General features: G+C 49.0%; 1 protein-coding gene across 1 annotated transcript in view; it reads left to right on the top strand.

Moving 5' to 3' along the window:
* The window catches only part of LOC144129250 (LIM domain transcription factor LMO4.2-like), a 111,382-nt gene extending 94,948 nt beyond the window's left edge, over positions 1 to 16,434 (top strand). Inside the window, exons 3-4 of the mRNA XM_077663262.1 lie at positions 11,957 to 12,082; positions 12,811 to 16,434. Coding sequence (XP_077519388.1) covers positions 11,957 to 12,082; positions 12,811 to 13,204 — 520 coding nt within the window. The 3' untranslated portion in view covers positions 13,205 to 16,434. The remainder of the gene's footprint in view (positions 1 to 11,956; positions 12,083 to 12,810) is intronic.
* The last annotated feature ends 745 nt before the right edge of the window (positions 16,435 to 17,179 follow it).

The following is a 17,179-nucleotide window of genomic DNA, read 5'->3' as shown; positions in this document are numbered from 1 at the left end:
AAGAGCGCGCCGCCGACTGAGCGATGAGGAGGTGACGGAGGAAGGGCCAGCAGCGGCAGCAGCAAGGAGGGCCCGCGAGAAAACGCAGTAATGAGCAAAGCACGGACTTTGAAGACACGGCTGGGCGCTAGTTTTTACGCAGCTGTTGTTGGACAGCGCGAAAAATAACGAACAAAGGAGGTGGAGGAGGGCAGGAATGAAAGAGAGGCGAGAAAGGAAAAAAAAATGTCATTACTATAGCATAGCCCTTTTCACTAGGTGAGATAATAAGCTTCTTTGTGGCCCGTGGCTGATAGCTGAGCTAACTTTTTGTTTCTTTTTTTTGTTTTCTACCGAGTATTAAAGAAGAAGCGAGAATTGAGGTCCGCTCAGAGACCCAGTGACGCCTCACCTGAACACGCTAGTGCGGCTTGAAAATTGTTTTTTGAGGAAAGGAAATGGCGCAGTCAATTGCCTCACATCTCGGTGGGCACCCGAACCGCGCCGTAAGAGAAGGGAGAATAGGTCTGAGTGAAAGAAGAAGCAGAGAAAGAGGTGCCGTAGTGGAAGGCTCCGGTATAGTTTCGGACCACCTGGGAATCGTTAACGTGCACTGACGTCGCACAGCACATGAGCGCGTTTGCATTTAGCCTCCGTCTAAATGCGGCCGCCGCGGTCGGGTTCGAACCCGGAATCTACGGCGCAGTAGCCGAGCGCCCTAACCACTGACCCACGTGCCGGCTTCTAGTGCAAATTTAATTTTGCAGATAAGAAACCATTTGTTTTCGCTTGCGGCGAAGGTAATGCGAAGCGACGGGCTTCAGTTTTCTTTTTTTTAACAAATTCGGCTTCCTGCTAGCTCCTACGTAACGTAGCCAAGTGAGGTGGACTTTTGTAGAGCGTTACTTGTGTCGTGGTCAAGTGTCACGGCAGGAACTAATGGGGCAATAGGACGGAGCGACAGCTCCATATGTTTCGACATGTGGCTTTGCTTGAATCAACTAGACAGTCCGTTAGGCTGTCTCAACTAACTCGGTCGTGCAGCACGGGTCATCCCACTTCACCACCGTGTATCAAGTTACTATGTTTGAAAATTCTTTTCCGCGTGCCATTTCTGTACGTTGGGCCCCACCTTTACAGTCAGCAAACGTGCTATGGGCCTGGGGACGTTTTTGTTCAATTTTCGTCACATCGGCGCGAACCTTCCTTAACTGTGCATTGATCAGCAACGCTTGTAGTCTGCTTTGAAGGGAACGCACCAACTGCCGCTTTCGGTCCAGCTTTTGTCTCATCAAAAAACTTCGGCAGACAGTCCATACACTGTTCATAGATTATCTGTGCTCAAGGTGTGTGCGCTGCAGAAGTTCGCCAATTGTCATCCTAATTTCACAAAGAATACCCTCTTTTTTTTTCTTGTACAGAAAACTCAGATGTCCTGGAGGTGTCACGAATATCGCGGACATTTTGGCTGATGTTGGAGACCTCACTTCATTCTCCTTGTGTTTAATGAACCATACACACTGTCGGAACTTGATGCTCGTATCCTGAAGATTGTCGTTTCAAACCTCATATATACATACACTTCCTGGAGGGGAAGAAATTGATATAGTACCAAGTGCCGCTCTGGACAGCCTGCCCGAAAAAAGTTACGAGCCTTTTGAGACGTTCCAAATGCATTTGTTGCATGGGAAAATCAAGGCCATCGAATTGATGAACCATGCCTAAGGATATACAGAAAACTTTCACCTCAAGAGCAGGTTTATTGGGAAATATATAGTTCAGTCAGAAAGTGGGCTCACCGAATGCGTTTCAATTTTATACTCTATATTGGAAAGCGTGCTTTGCAAGCTACTGGGCAAACAGAGCAAGGTTTCGAGTCAAAAAGCCGCTTAACGGAAGCCCACAGGAGCAAAATTCGAAATAATGTCCAACATTTCTGGACAAAAGCATTTTTGAGCGGGAAACGATTTATGAACGGAGTTGTTTTAAATAATATGATTTCATTGTAACATTCATTATATATCCGCTGATCACCCGACGGCAGTCTTGTATTTTTTACTATTAACGTTTTTCCTATTATCAAAAGCGTTCGCTATTGGTTTTCTATGGCAGTCTTAATTGTTCGATGCGGTCGATGGAAACACTTCAAAAAGTAAGTTTTTGCAAGATATAATCAGAATGGACCGTTCTTATTTTATTATTTCAGAAATACTGCCAATCTCTATGACAGTATCGTACAATTTTCCAACTTTCAAAATTTTTTTCCGAAAATATTGGACATGGCTGCGATCACAGCCGCAACCAGCCCAAAGCGCTGAAAGCAAACGTAGGGAAATCTAAACAGCTAGCGATGTTCATAAAAGTTTCAGAACGTGAAATAACCTGCCTATTTTTTTCTTATTTAGGGGTATCTTTTTATATTTTTTCGCTCAAACAAAACAACCCGAAAGGGAAAGTGCAAGAGTGACCGCTCAAACGTCGCGGTGATTATTCCCTCAATACAATGAGAAATCCAATTCTTAGCTATTTTGGGCATATAAATGGGCTTCAAAACTACTTTTAATTCGTGTAACAATTACAGATACTCATTTTCTGCATGATGTTTTCAGTAGCCACAACGTAAATTCCGACCGTGCTTAAAAAAAGTGATCTGGCCACACTAAGAATTGCAAGATGTCAGCGCGCTGGCGTGGACCACTTCTCGAGCACAGCTTTGTGGCACCGCTGCTACAAAGAAAATTCGGTCGCCGTCTAGAAATTCGACCTTCTTACACCAAAGTGTTATGCCGCCACCATCGCCGCTAGCAATGCACCGAGTTTAATCCGGAAAAGTAAATGACAAAACGCTTATTCGTTACGGTAATAATAATCTCTCTTGAAAGGAGCTTCGTTGCCGTGGACAAGCAGTGGAAGCTTTCATGCGCTTTTGAGCATGGCTGGTGTTGGTTGTTTTTGAATCGCTGGTAAGAACGCCATTATGCTTGCTGCGGTGTATTGTAGCCTGGCCTGTGCTGTTTTTGCCAGCAAGATAAGTTTAATATTTTGAAGTTTCATATTTTTCAGAGATGATACAGCTCAGGTTTTATTCCCCAGGGCGCTGCTGCGAGCATTCCGCGCCCAGGAGCGCACGCAGCCGCTGTTCGAAGGCCCTGGAGATCTCGTTAGAGTTCCGCGGTGCTGCGTTGACTCAATGGCCATCGGAGCAGCCCGTGTAGTAGCGCTCATCGATCTTTGAGTCGATATCCCTTACAAATTTTCAAACAGTCTATAGACTGTCTATAGACTTCTGTTTATGAAGTCTATAGGGAGTAAAATCTATAGATTTATGGCCATGCACTTTTAGTAGACTTTTGTCTATAGACAGTCTGTAGTCTATGAATAGACTATTGACAGTCTTTAGTCTATGAATAGTCAAAAAGAAATATCTATAGGTAGGCAATAGAGCCTCTAAGAAGTCTACAGGCTGTCTATACACCATTTTTATAAGGGTACACAATCGGTTCGAGGGCCTTCGAATTGACCGTGTGACAGGGAATTAAAACTTTTGAAGACAGACAGCCACCGTGACGGGAAAACAAGAGCGTAGTTGAAGAAAAAGAACGATGAAAAAAGAAATAGTTTAGTGACAATAATCAACGCCGAACTACACAAAGGGTCCGACTGGCTGTTCAACGTCATCGCAGTCCGATTTGGCGGCACACTTCAGTCCTTCTCTCTTAAATGAGTTTATCGCCATCGAGTGCTGCCGCGCGCAAATAACTGCAGTACCATTGATGTTGTATAGCTCCTGAAATGGACCTGTGAAGAATTAACGGCAGTAACTTCGCACGATTACCATGACTACCGCGTGTGTACGTGACAGGCAAAGGAATCTCCATTACGGCCCGTTGCTGTCGTTGCCTAATTATTATTTTCGCACGGGGTCGCCTCCAGAGGGAACCGGTCGGTCCCGCCAACATCCGTCGCTACGAAAGCCCCATTTTCTCTAATGACGACTTCCGTAGGCTTCGAACTTAATCGTATTTGTTGCGTCTGTCAGGATGCAATAACATTAAAATTGAAAAGTGCTATGGCGCTCTGGAGCAAATGGTATCAGAAAGTAAACAAATCTACCACCATGCTCGAGGAAGGTCATGACGTCACATTCTAGGGAGTGTAGGATCAGAACGCCAGTGCCAATAATTACCTTGTAGACACATTTTCTATTTTCTATTCGAGCCCTTGCCATATGGCGTAAGTTGGTGCTGCCGGTAGATAGTCTGTCGGTAGGAGCTGGGTCCGTCGGTGTGCATTCCATCCTGATGAGCGGGCGCTACAAGAGTGCTTCTTCTGTGTACTTGCCAAAGTCAAACTACATGGCATTTAGAACATCCTGGGAGATTACGGCTGTTGTTTCTATAGTTAGGAGAGATGATACCCTGCCCTGATATCAACCACTCCCAAATTCTTTCGGAGCGGCGATATCCCGACGGGAATACTGCATTTCCTTACATCAGCCCTGATATCACCAAAGCCCTTAATCGATATTTGAAGGCGCAGCCACCCAAGCACACACTGCGGTTTATTACTCTTGATGACCGCCGATTAGAGTCTAGTTGCTTGACTTTCCAATGCGCCCATCTCCTCTTCCGCTCCCTTTATACCCTCCCCGTGTGTAGTGTAGTCGGCAAGACATGACACTCTCGTGAGCTTGATAGACCTCCCTTTCGTTATTTACTTTATTTCCTCCTCCTCCTGCTCGATGCTAGTCACGCCGGAGAGAAAAGGAAAATTCCGTCATTGCCTTAATGATCGTGCTTCCCGGGGTTTGCGATGCTCTCGTACACATAGCAGAACTTTTCTGTCGTTTCTTTTCCCAGTACGTCCGGAGCACGTGAGTCCGATTCCCGAGACTGCACTCAGCTCCGTCGGCCTCGCTTCTCCAGGCGCATTTTCTTTCCGTATAGCGTTTCGGTGCGATGCGCGCGAGCTGGCCGGCCGTCGTCTTTCGTGCCGTGGCGTGTCCAATAGCGCAGGAACGCATCGTTGGTCTGCAGAAGCCCTTTGAAAACCTCCCCGTTCGTGCGCGTCTTCGTTCTAGACCAACCCCATGAAGGGCGCGCGCGCGCTCAGCGGTGCGCTGCCGAATGTCTCGCTGCCGCCGCTCTGGTGTTCTGCATCTCAAAGGCGACGGTCCGTCTCGAATGAATGCCGCCGAGATCGCACGCTGCCCTGCTGCCTCCCCCCCGCCTGGCCTTTCTCTTCGTTCTTAGGCGGTGCCTTTTGTGAAGAAATGCGCGTATATACGAAACAGAAGAGCGCGCGATTGAGAATGGCCGAGCGATGAAGAGAGATACGCGTGTGTGTATGTATTGGAGCTTTCGTTCATGGCCGCCGCCGTCTCTGTGTACACTGCAGCGGTTCTGCGCTGTGGGAGTCGCCACGAAACCCAGCTTAGGAAGTTCGTGGTCGGCTTTGACAAATGAAAAGGCGAACGTTCTTTCTTTTCTTTTTTTTCTCCCTGTTCAACTTGGGCGACATTCATTACTGTCTGCGCGATCACTGGTGAAACTCGTCCTTGGTGTAACGCGTGAATGCCTCTAATACTTTTCGGTTTTCATGCTCCTCTTTTTTCCTCGTGTATCCGATTAGCACTTGCGTTTCGAATTTGCAAGAGTAGGCTGACTCGTCTGATTAATCCTGTCTCTGAGCGCATGAACAAAATCTTCTACTTGTGGTGGACGTTGTACAAAAGGCAGCCGCGACTTCCTGGCCGGTGCAGTGTAGATAAGCTGGTAAAAAATTGCGAAGGGTCTGTCTTTGTATTTTCACATGTACGGTTCGGGGCTCGCAGTACTAGAAACATTCAGTCTGCACTCTTATCCCTTTGGTCGCTGCTTTTCCTATGATATGTGCTGTCGTTGCTTATTCTAATGGAAGTAATAACCACAAATTTCCAAAGTACTATGTCATAAGCGAGCTACTACGCATATAAAAATATGTCGCCCTGTTTTCAAGTAAGATTGCTATTTAATGACATCAAAAGTAAGCTTCTTAATGAGGTGCCGAGCGAATGCGGCTATCCCACAGTCGGATCGGCTAAGGCCTTGAAGCAGTGCCGGGTAACTATTCTTTGAAGCCAAGATTCTGGGTCCTTGGAGTAAGCCTTCATCGCAGAGGACAGCTTTGAAGGCGCTTTTAAAGTTCTTGAAGGACCCAGGACTGAGTGCAAGATTGTGAACAATCAGTGTGTGCCCTGTGTACCCTACAAGTAACGGCCAACGGACACGTCGAAAAGTGATCATATCGCTTTCTCTCCCCTTTCTATCTCTCCCTCCGTTCCCCTTCCCACGTGTAGGGTAGCTTACCGGGCGCTGCCTAGTTAACCTCCCTGCCTTTCCGTCTCTCTCTCTCTCTCTCTCTACGTTTACAATTTAATTTGTTTTATCCCTCACACCTGGGGCAGGAGGTGAAAGCGGCAACTCCAGTACATTGGGCGAGAGAAGAAACACCTTGAACGCCATTATAAAACGTGAGAACCGCGGGAAGTGTCTTATCATGCGTATTATCATGACCCCAGCCGCGCACTTGGTTCAAGATTGCGCCTGATGCCGGCTCTAGGCAAATGAATCCGCACTAGGCACGCCACTGCCTAACAGAACTTGTCGACTGGATGGATAGGTCAGGATTTAAAACGTGGAAAGCGCAGTGATAGACGAACACAGACCAATAATGACACCTGATAAGCGCTAAAGGCAAATTTAAATGCAAATCATGGCTTACGTATGCATGGACCGCCGTTAGTCTATCATGGTCGAGTCTGCAGCTGGACCAGCGGGACATGATTTCCTATATTTGCTGAAGGCCAGTTCCTGACAGTGCCGGGGCAAGGCTTTACGAGAACTGCCAGCTTTGCGAGAATATGCGAGAACTCCGAGGTTCTGCGATGGCTTGATTAAAATTTAACCTAGGAACATTTCAGTATGTAAAAAAAAAACGGAATACCTTCTTGCCTTTCATAGCTTTTTTTCCTTTCATATACGGTTCACGCAAATTACCGCGTAAACATAACAACCTGCGCCTCGGACTGTTCATTCCGCTTCGGCAACGTTGGGGGCCAGGACTTGACGAAAGAGGCTGTGTCGGACCAGGGGGGCGACGAAAGCAGCTACGAGCTTTGCACCCATGACAGCGTTACGCGCGCGAGAATTGTCGACCACCCCAGGGAAGGTGACCTGGCCTCCAACGTCCCTGGTTCCTTCGTCGTCACGGGACACTTCCGCCAAGATCAGTGTCGTCTCAGCGCGATGGTGATCGACTACCGCAGGTGGCTCTTCGTGCTAGGGCTGCTTCTCAAGGCCGCTAAGCGAAACACGAACTCGGTGGTCTCGGTTCCTGGAACAGCGTCGTCGGAGTTCACATTCATGAGATCAAGAAGAACCCCAAAGTCGGCAGTGTAAAAGCACGGAATGAATTGAAAAAAAAAACAAAAAAAAATTAAATGTTTCAGAAGGCTGTTAACTCACGGGAAACGGGGAAAAAAGTTATGTACGAAGCAAAACTGCGCAGAGGCAGAACCAGACACGCCCCACGCACGGCAGGCAATTTGCATAAGTTTCCGAGAGTCGTTGCTCAGACGCCACGGCAGGCGGCAGCACGTGCGGAGGTTGATGCCAGGGATTGAGGTAAGCATGCCTATAAGGAAAGAATGGGCGGCAAACGCGCTTTAAAAGCCGCTTCGGTAGTACAGTCGGTGGCCGAAGACCCTCCCCACCCTTATTCTTCTGCCTGTGGATAAGCAGCGGAGGTGTTTCGCCTTGACAGGAGCGACGGGCTTACTTAAGCTTCCTTTTCGTGAGCTTCCATGATGGCAGGTCGCTAGAAAACGGCGGCGTGCTACACGGACGCGTTCATTTATATTTTGCGAAGACCGCCCAGGTGCGGTTTTTTCGAGGTTAGAATCTTCGTAGAACCGCATTTTTGTTGGCCGTTCTTCAGGCGTTGAGGAAAAGTGCTCTTAGGAAATAATGTGGGACTTTCAGCCTTGCCACATTCCTTGCTCTCGAAAGCCCAGCTGATTAATCACTTCGCCAGAAGTCTTTCTTTGTGCTGAGCGTACCAGTCCGCCACACCTCCATTTCAAACAAACAGAACAGACTCTCTCCCTCTCTTTGTGTGTGTGTGTGTGTGTGTGTGTGTGTGTGTGTGTGTGTGTGTGTGTGTGTGTGTGTGTGTGTGTGTGTGTGTGTGTGTGTGTGTGTGTGTGTGTGTGTGTGTGTGTGTGTGTGTGTGTGTGTGTGTGTGTGTGTGTGTGTGTGTGTGTGTGTGTGTGTGTGTGTGTGTGTGTAAGGGCTTACGCCATGTAGGGCATTGAATGCACAAAAAGAAAACTTATGCATGTGTGGTAACTAATGTTGCGATTAAAATCTGCAATGTAATGATTTATTTATAGGAAGGCGCTCAGAAGGAGTTATACACATGTTCCCTTGTATTACGGCACTTTTCTTTGCGTTGGAACATTAATAACCAAATTTGATTAAAGTGCAAGCTTGAATCAAATTAGTAGCCTAATAATAATTAGCCTAATTTGATTAAAGCGCTAGCTTTTACCGAAGTTGTGTTATTACCCCCCCCCCCCCCCTCTCCACCGGTCCACGTCAATTGCGATTTGCCTTGAATACATCCAAGTTTCGTCTGCCATAACTCGAGTTTTAAACGAGGTCTGTTTGGTAACTTGCCACAAGTACACTGCTCTCACGCCAAGATCAAACGCAAAAGCTGAAGACACGCTTTCGCCTTGTTGCATTAGCAATTATACTAAGCGGGATTCATGCGTCTACACGAAGATTTCTTTCCGCACAGTGCGCACCCGCCGCGGTGGCTCAGTGGTTAGGGCGCTCGGCTAGTGATCCGGAGTTCCCGGGCTCGAACCCGACCGCGGCGGCTGCCTTTTTATGGAGGAAAAACGCTAGGGCGCCCATGTGCTGTGCGATGCCAGTGCACGTTAAAGATCCCCAGGTGGTGGTCGAAATTATTCCGGAGCCCTCCACTACGGCACCTCTTTTTTTCTTTCACTTCCTCTTTTATCCTTTCCCTTACGGCGTGGTTCAGGTGTCCAACGACATATGAGACAGGTACAGCGCCATTTTCTTTCCCCCAAAACTAATTATTATTCTGCACAGTGTGCATCATTCGTGTCGTCGTTTCCACTCAAGGAGCGAGGCGCAGACATGCTCGCTTTTTAATTCGGGCTCCGGCACTTTGTATCTGCGATCTCTGCAGAAGAAATGTGCGCCGCTTTCCCTGCGTGTTCATTAATTTGTCGTCATTTAATGTAATTTCACATCTTTTTCTTTCCACGCTCATAACCGTTGCGAAGCCAGAGTTTTCTCCACGCGGAAAGCTGCTTGCCGAACTTACTGCAAATAAAAGCGCTCGCAACGCGTGTAACTCGCACACGACAAGAGCTGCTTGCGGCCACAGTGGGTGGGGGGCTAAAGGACGTCATTTATGTCTTAAGCATCGACAAGGGGGCGCGACCGAGCGCGAGCAATGGCCGGCGGTCTCCGAAGACTTGTTACGCCGCACGCCGCAAAGGCCGTTCTGCGGAAGAGCCGGCTGAGCGAGGGACGCCCTTTTCTCGCCCGATGAGCCCCAGTCACGAGCGGCCCCTTCGGCGTGCCGGCCGCCACCGCGCTCCGGGCATATTTAATAGAAGAGGTCAATTAATAGCGGCCGAAGAAGACGACTCGCGCGGTCATCTCTTCTGCCACGCGGGGCCCCGCCGAGCTGGACCACGCCCCTCAAATGGCGCTGCGGCGTGTCTCGGGCCACTTAGGGGGGGACTCCGCTGCTGCCGCTACAAGAGAGAGGCGTGCGGTTCTCTTGCTTTCTTTCTCGCTGAGGTCGCGGGCGCAGCTCCGGGCGCGCATTAAGAATATCACGGAAGCGTCGCGGGACCAGAGAGGGCAGCTAAATGTACGCGCGGACCCCGAAGAGCCGTGATGTTATGTCCTGCCGCCGCCTTCGCTTTCTGCGGAATGACGCTCCGCGGTACGCTCGTGGTCGAGAAAAAGGTAAATGCGTGCAGGCACGTCACACACACTGCCGAAGCCTTCGCGCGCGCTGTGCAGCGGTCTTTAAGGCGACGACGGTGAGGCTGAGGGAAGGAGGAAGGGGGTAGGAAGTACACGACCCGCAATTTGTGGCTCTTTCATGTGGCGTCGGAGGCGTCGGCGGTGTGTGCAAGAGGGGCGAAAGCGAAAACCGCATGAGGAGATGGGATAGAGGGGGCGGAGGTGGAGGCTGTCGTGGTAGTAGTGCGCTGGCAGATGTGCTGGGGGGGGGGGGGGGGGGGGAGGCAGCATCGCATGCGTGGAATGGGCGATTAAACGGGGCAGTGCGTGCGGCTCGCGGATGGAGGACAACACCCGGCCATTAGCGCGGCAGTGCGAAACTGGGCCCTCCGCTGAGCGCCACGCCCGGAGACGGGAAAAACGCCGTGGCGCCCTCTAGCGTTCGGTCTCTCTCGCCGTCATCGTCGCCGTCAACGCCGCTGTCGTGAGGTTTTACTTCATTAGAAAGGAGAAGCCCGTTGCTCAGCGTCCATTAAGAAGGCAGGCAAGATTAGGCGAGGTGAAAAGGCTCGGCATTTTTCTTGACTATGTTCCTTGTACACCCGGGTGGTCTCTCCTGAGGAGGAGGATCGGTGCCTCGGGATGGTTTTTCGGGAACTCTGCGCAATCAATTAATGTCCATGATGTGACGGGCACACCGCGGTTAGCAGCGGACGTTTTTTTTTTTTTTTCCTTGGGGGAATTTCAGTGCAACTAAACTGTAATGATGGGGCGGGATGCGTCCGGGAATGATATGCATTTTGCTTGCCCTGATCATGCGGTGTGAGACTTGCTCTCTCGGTTGCCCTAAATTGGGAGGTTGAGGTTGTTACTAGCTACTGGCATGATTAACCTTGCATTGTACTGCCGACAGTGGCTCCACCGTAGACACACTTCGGATATATACTGAATTGAGGTCCACCATTCGTGGTGCATCTGTGCGTCTAAACAGAAACGCTCACCAAAGAAGGGTCCCTATCTGCCACAGTCGCCACTTGTGGACCGGATCAGTGTAATGAAGGCCCGATAGGCGGTGGCGGTGGTAACAACTTTGAAGCAAAGAATAAAAGAAGGTCCTCAAGGATGGGCTCCTACTTGTCCAAGATCGCACGGGCTTGGGCTTCATGAAGAGCTTTGTCCACTAGCCATGTTTGGCCAGCTGGTTAAGTAACTCGTAGAGCGGCCTTCCATGAGCATGGCGATGGTTTGGGTATGGGAGCTACTGCAGTGGGTTGGGGGCATTCCCACAGGTGGATATGAGGCTGGCCTTGGCCGCCCCACATGTTGAGCAGAGTGGGAGGGTTAAGATAAGGTGGTAGCGAGGAACGAGGTTGGGTGAAATGTGGTAGTTTGCAGTTATCGCCAGATCCCACTGTATTTCGAATTTAAGGTATGGTGAGGTAGTGGGCGGGTGAAGCGGCTGTGTTTGCAGTGAGTGGTGACTTGATGGGAAATTACCGTCCAAATTGTCCGGTTCCTTAATGCCGCCTAGCAAAGCTTATCATTTGTTAGTGTAACATCGAATTTGATTGGAAGCCCTCCATTACGGTGATCATCCTTTTAAAGTTCCGGTACCGAAAGAAAAAAATTCACAGGGACAACCAATCCCATTGCGTGTTGCCAGTGTGATGGCATTAAAAGTTTTTGGTGCTTCTTTTCGGAAGGTGATGTCACTTCCGGTGTGGTGAAGTAACTTCCCCCGCCCAATGAACAAATAGACCGATGACGCATATTGGCCCCACGGGGACTCTAATACTATTGCATTATAATATTTTCGAATTGTCTTTCATACAACAAAAATTTGTTTCTTGTTTGTAGAAAGCAGCATAATGGGATCATGTTGGCCTAATCGATGTTTTTCTCTTTTAATTTTATCATTGCAGATTATTTGGCACGACAGGCCTGTGCTCTGCGTGCAGTAAAGCCATCCCGGCGTTCGAGATGGTCATGAGAGCTCGGGGCAACGTGTACCACCTGGAGTGCTTCGCTTGCCAGCAGTGCAACCACAGGTAAGGCAGCAATCAAATTTTTTCCAGATATGTTTGAAGACTTATGTCCTTACTGTTCCACTTTACCAGGATTTGGGTACTAACCGCCACAGTAACTTTCACAGCATTTCTTACAAAGGTTCGACTTCCTGCTGACGTTCTTGTTTATATCTTGTGCTGCCCCTGGTATTGAGTAAACGTCCATAGTACTGTGCCTCGAACTCACGTATATGAATAATTTGAGTTTCGCTACGGCGGAGCGATGGCTGAAAGATAAATCGCAAGGCTAACCCGACCAGTAGCTTAGAACACCCTCAACCCAAACGTCCTGCAGCTGACTGAATGGACACTTGCCGCTTACGCATTCTGACAGTGGCTTAGAATGTTCAGTGGCGGAGACTAAGTGTCCCCAAACCGATCAATACAGTTTTTTCTAGTGGGTGCAGCTGATTACAAGTACAAAAACACGTGTATGGCTGTCTGCGATCTCCTTCAGTTAGGGTGTTCTCGCTTTTCTTGTTTTGGCAACTGGCCTGTTCCCTCGATATGTTTAAACCCATCTATTCTTGGTGCAGCCCGGTAGATGTGCTATTTTCCCGCACTTAACGCAGTGCACAAAAGCCACCAGTGATTCCGTCTGTGTAAATGAAGAAACATAAAGCGGGGGCATTGAGGTGGAGTCGACGGCTCCGCGAACATTAGTTCCTAATCGTACGTCCCCTCTTCCTTTTCCCCTGGGCAACTCGCAGGTTCTGCGTGGGCGACCGCTTCTACCTGCACGACAACCGCATCCTCTGCGAGTACGACTACGAGGAGCGGGCCCTGATGGCGGGAGTGCCGCCACCCTTTTACGCAGCGGCCGGCGGAGGTGGCGGCGGGCCGGGCGGTGTGCCGGCACTCAACCACCAGGTGGCCAACCCTCTCCCAGTAAAGCGTCAGCAGCAGCAGCAACAACAACAGCAGCAGCAGCAACAGCAGCAGCAGCAGCATACGCCGCAGCAGACGCCAATGCCCCAACCACAGCCACAACAGCAGCAGCAGTCTCAAGCACAGCAGCAAGCGCCTCACTCGGTCGACGAGCCGCCCAGGGACGACCGCTCCAGCGGTTACGGCAGTGGTGACTCGCCGTACGACGGTCGGTAGCTATGGCGACCCCCAGCGCCGACCATGATCTGCGCTGCGCGCCCTTTTGTCGGCAACGGCGCGACCAAGAGGAGGAAGACCAAGAGGTAGACGCGGGAAAGGCGGCGACTGAACCAGCCTCGCGGAGACGAGCGTCGGGTAGGGGCGACCCAGAAGACGTGTGCGCCTTTTCCTGGTGGAACCCTGTGTGACCCCGTGAGCGTTTATTGTGTAACCACTGACTCGCAGATGCGTCACCCGCTCGCCTAAGGTTGTTTTCTGGGAACGAGCCGTATAGTGTGACTCGAGAATGGTGAAAACGCTGCGGTTCATTATTGCCGGGAAGCGACAAAAGAGATTCGAGGAAAAGAAAGTAGGAAGAGAAGCTGTATGTCTTTTCAATGAGTGTGATGATTGCGGTTCTCGTACATTATGTGCTGTCGTTCTCTGCACCGCTTACTGTCATTGTGAATTGGCTTGCTGACATGGGCAACAACACTGAGATGCTACGTAGGTTTGATGTGACCTTGAAATGCATAAGCACACGTGGTTGAACCAGTCAAACGAATTTTCCTTGATTCAGGTTTTGCTTGCAATATTGTGTGAGTGCCAGTGTGAGGCGTGCTTGCTTCAAAATGGTGCTTTAACCTAACCTGTTTGTGCATAGTTTTCAGTATGCGGAAAACATTAGGGACACGGTGGCATGAGTGCTGCATTCTCGCTATTTCCGTGCGGTCACCTGTTTACTACCACATAAGATATTTCATAGCCAAGCCACTCAAATTAATTTGGGAAGCTGTCAGAGATCCATGTTCTCTAAGATCCCCATAAACTTCACCTGCGTTCTATCTCACTGTCCATTCAAAATTAACTCTGCAAGAAAATTACCTTCAAGGGTGTAGGCTATTTATTAAGTGATAAGCTCTGAATACTTAAGAGAACTTGCAGTCAATAAACAGGTGATGCAAATACACAAAGACCAGTGGATGCCACTTTGCCACATTGTCTGTCACGAATGAAGAGTGCTTGGAACCCCTTTCACCAGTGTAACCCACATGTGATCGATTCCTCACCCTTTCTGTGACTCTACGCCGATGCCTCTCTGCCGTGACGCAGCTTTGCAACTGTTTCTCATCGTGTGTAATTAAAGGAAAGGTGGTACGTCGCTGCCTACGCTTGACGCGTCAGACATCGCCGCCGGAATACTTGATGGCCGCCTGGTTCAGTCCTTGTGCGAATGCGGCCCCACATCCAAGAGGCGTCCTCAACAATGATAACACTGACAAACCCTTCCACATGAACAGCCATTCCCATTCATTGTGAAAGTGAACTGATGGGCCGAAAGGATGTGTTCCTTGCTGAAGTGTCGTCATATTTCGTGACCTGCATATGGTTTTGCTTCCTCTTTTCCTCGTCTAGAGCAGCTCGTGTATTTATGTTGTTCTTGATTCTCGTTTTTTTGTTGGAGAGAACCAAAATCTTTTAGGAGGATGGGGGAACGATAGCTCGATTTTTTCCCATCTCAACAAAACTTTGCAAGGCTTGGTGCAATTAATGTATATAGCAGGGGCGGATTTATGGAGATGGGATTGTGGTTTCCTCGCGCACGCCCTCCAACCTCATCAAAACAAGAAGTTTTAGATGAGAGAACTATGAAGACCCCCCCCCCCCTTTTTTTTTTGACGAAAAAAGTCCGAGAAATACATTCTTCAAATAGACCCCCCCCCCCCCCCCCCCCAACCACCTCCTACAAGGGTGATCCATGAATCCGCCCCTGAAATATAGATCTTCGCACTTTACCAAGGTTCTTTTTTACTTGTCATGTGTCTTGTATTTCGGGGAAGGGGCGGGAGCAATGGTCGTTTATTTATTCAACTTTTCGTAATTATCACCTACAAAGGACTCTGATTTGTTCTTGGTTGTTGCGTGAAACGTTCCTGCAATGTCGAAGATGATGTTTCCACGGGCATTACGTTTTCAGAAGCAGCGCAAAAGGAACACATTTACGCACTGTGAGCACAAGTACGTGAATTTTCCTGATGATCATATGTGTAAGGACTATTGTCACAAAATAGACGTCCCCTGTACAGCCCGAACGTTTCCTCTGGAGTACCATCAGTGAAACTACGCGGGAGTCCTTTGTGCGGCTCGCCCCTTTGCACCCTGCAAGAAAGGGAGAAAACAATGGGTGCCTTGTGAGAAATGTCTTGTACATACACGCGCGCTGTTCTTAAGCGACGTTTCTCCACAGCCGAGAGGACTCATTTTGTTTTCTTAATTATTTGTTCCCGGTCGTATTGCGCGACTGACAGCTCTCAGCTGTCGCGTATATTTTTTGTGTGTGCATGTGGTAGAAGAGACAACGTCTCGTAACCGCCTCGCGGTGTGGTTACAAGGCGCCTTGGTGATCCATTGTGGATTCTGCTATGGCATTATCGCTCTAACTGAAAGAAAAAAATAAAAACACCAAAGATAAGCCACTGGCGAATATCGTGCGGCAAAGAATGAGTGCCCCGGGCATTGTTGCTTTGACAGGAGGTTCTCTTATTTTAAGAGCATTGGGAAGTGGTGTATAGTCATTAAAAGGTGGGGCCCTCAATCGAGCTATTTTTGTTACGTGACCTAATTAAACGACTATAGCCTTTTCACCGAGTGTTGTTCTTAGTAGTCATGCGTGAAAAAACTAAACGAAGAAGCATTTCGCCAGTCCTAAAGCGCGTTTCGTGAGGAGGTGACCGCGCTGACAGACGTGCAATAAATCATAAGTCAAGCAGTTACTAGTCAAGAGGTGTTTCTAACCGCCGCTCACTCTTTGGAAGCACCAGACTTTAAAAATTGCGACGCAAAGAGAAACAAAAAATCGTCCTTCCCATGCACGTCAGGCAAGCCTTTGTCGACGTCGCGATGGGCAGCTGGTAGAAATCCGCAGTGGCAACCCAAGCGTTCTTGGCACGGGTTAGATTATTAAAATAAAAATCACTGAAATTAAAGCGGCCACAACAGCTTCTCAGCGCTATAGCATTTTTCTACAAAAAAAGCTGAAGTGCTTTGGTTTGTTTTCTCGCTGCAGGTTGTTTTGAATGAAGTGTCCACGCGATATCTAGTTCACGTTTCAACTGTTGTGCTGAGTTTGATCAATGCACGCGGGCATCACTTCACAGCGTTTCAAGTGCTGTATGTTTCCCTCCAAGTTTCAGTGAGTCACCATGTTTGCTCTTTTGGAATTTAATATAATGCTACTTCCCAACTTACGTCGTTTGTTCTTCCTCTCGTGACCCACTCGTGACGCATGCGCACATGACCCAAACTTTCGCAACATCGCACCGAGCAATAAAATTTCGTCCTGTGCTATTACTGCCTGCGCGACTCCAGCTTTTCATGGAAATGGCGTACAGAATATTGCGGAGTGGCCATGCATCTATAAACAGGTAACCGTAAAACTAGAAGCTATCCGGTGCTGATCGGAGTAAAGTCTAACGCGATTTGAAGGTCATTAGGTTCGTTCCGGCTGAAACGGAGTAACCGTCACTCATTTCGCAATAAACACGACGTTGCAGGACAGACCAATCCTTCAGATAGCTAGGCGCAAGTATTCATTGCACCGTTATTGCGAAAATAAATTGTGTCCGAGGAGTTCTGTCCGAGTAGGTTAAGCCTTAAACTATCACATTCAAATCGCGTTAGGCTACGTTAAAGGGCGATCCACGTGGAGCGAACTTGCGCTGCGGATTTTGAGCGCCGCGGCGGAACGCCGACGCACCACCACCGTGCAGCACCACAAACGGCGGAAAACGGGCGGCTGCCGCTCAGCCGCCAGGATTTCAGCATTACTGAAACGGCGTGAATCTATATGCTTATTAAAATGCTGAAAAGAACAGCTTTGCATTTAAAATTAAGCTAGCATCGATCCCATGACTACAAAGAGAACGAATTATTCTTTGCGACCCCTTTCTGAACCAAAATAGTTAACCTCTTTGAACCTCCCGCGCTTCCTGA

The sequence above is a fragment of the Amblyomma americanum genome, chromosome 4, assembly GCF_052857255.1.
Source record: "Amblyomma americanum isolate KBUSLIRL-KWMA chromosome 4, ASM5285725v1, whole genome shotgun sequence".
In the NCBI taxonomy this organism is placed as follows: Eukaryota; Metazoa; Arthropoda; class Arachnida; order Ixodida; family Ixodidae; genus Amblyomma; species Amblyomma americanum.
Note: the sequence above shows the minus strand (reverse complement) of the source record. Positions and strands in the feature narration are given on the sequence as shown.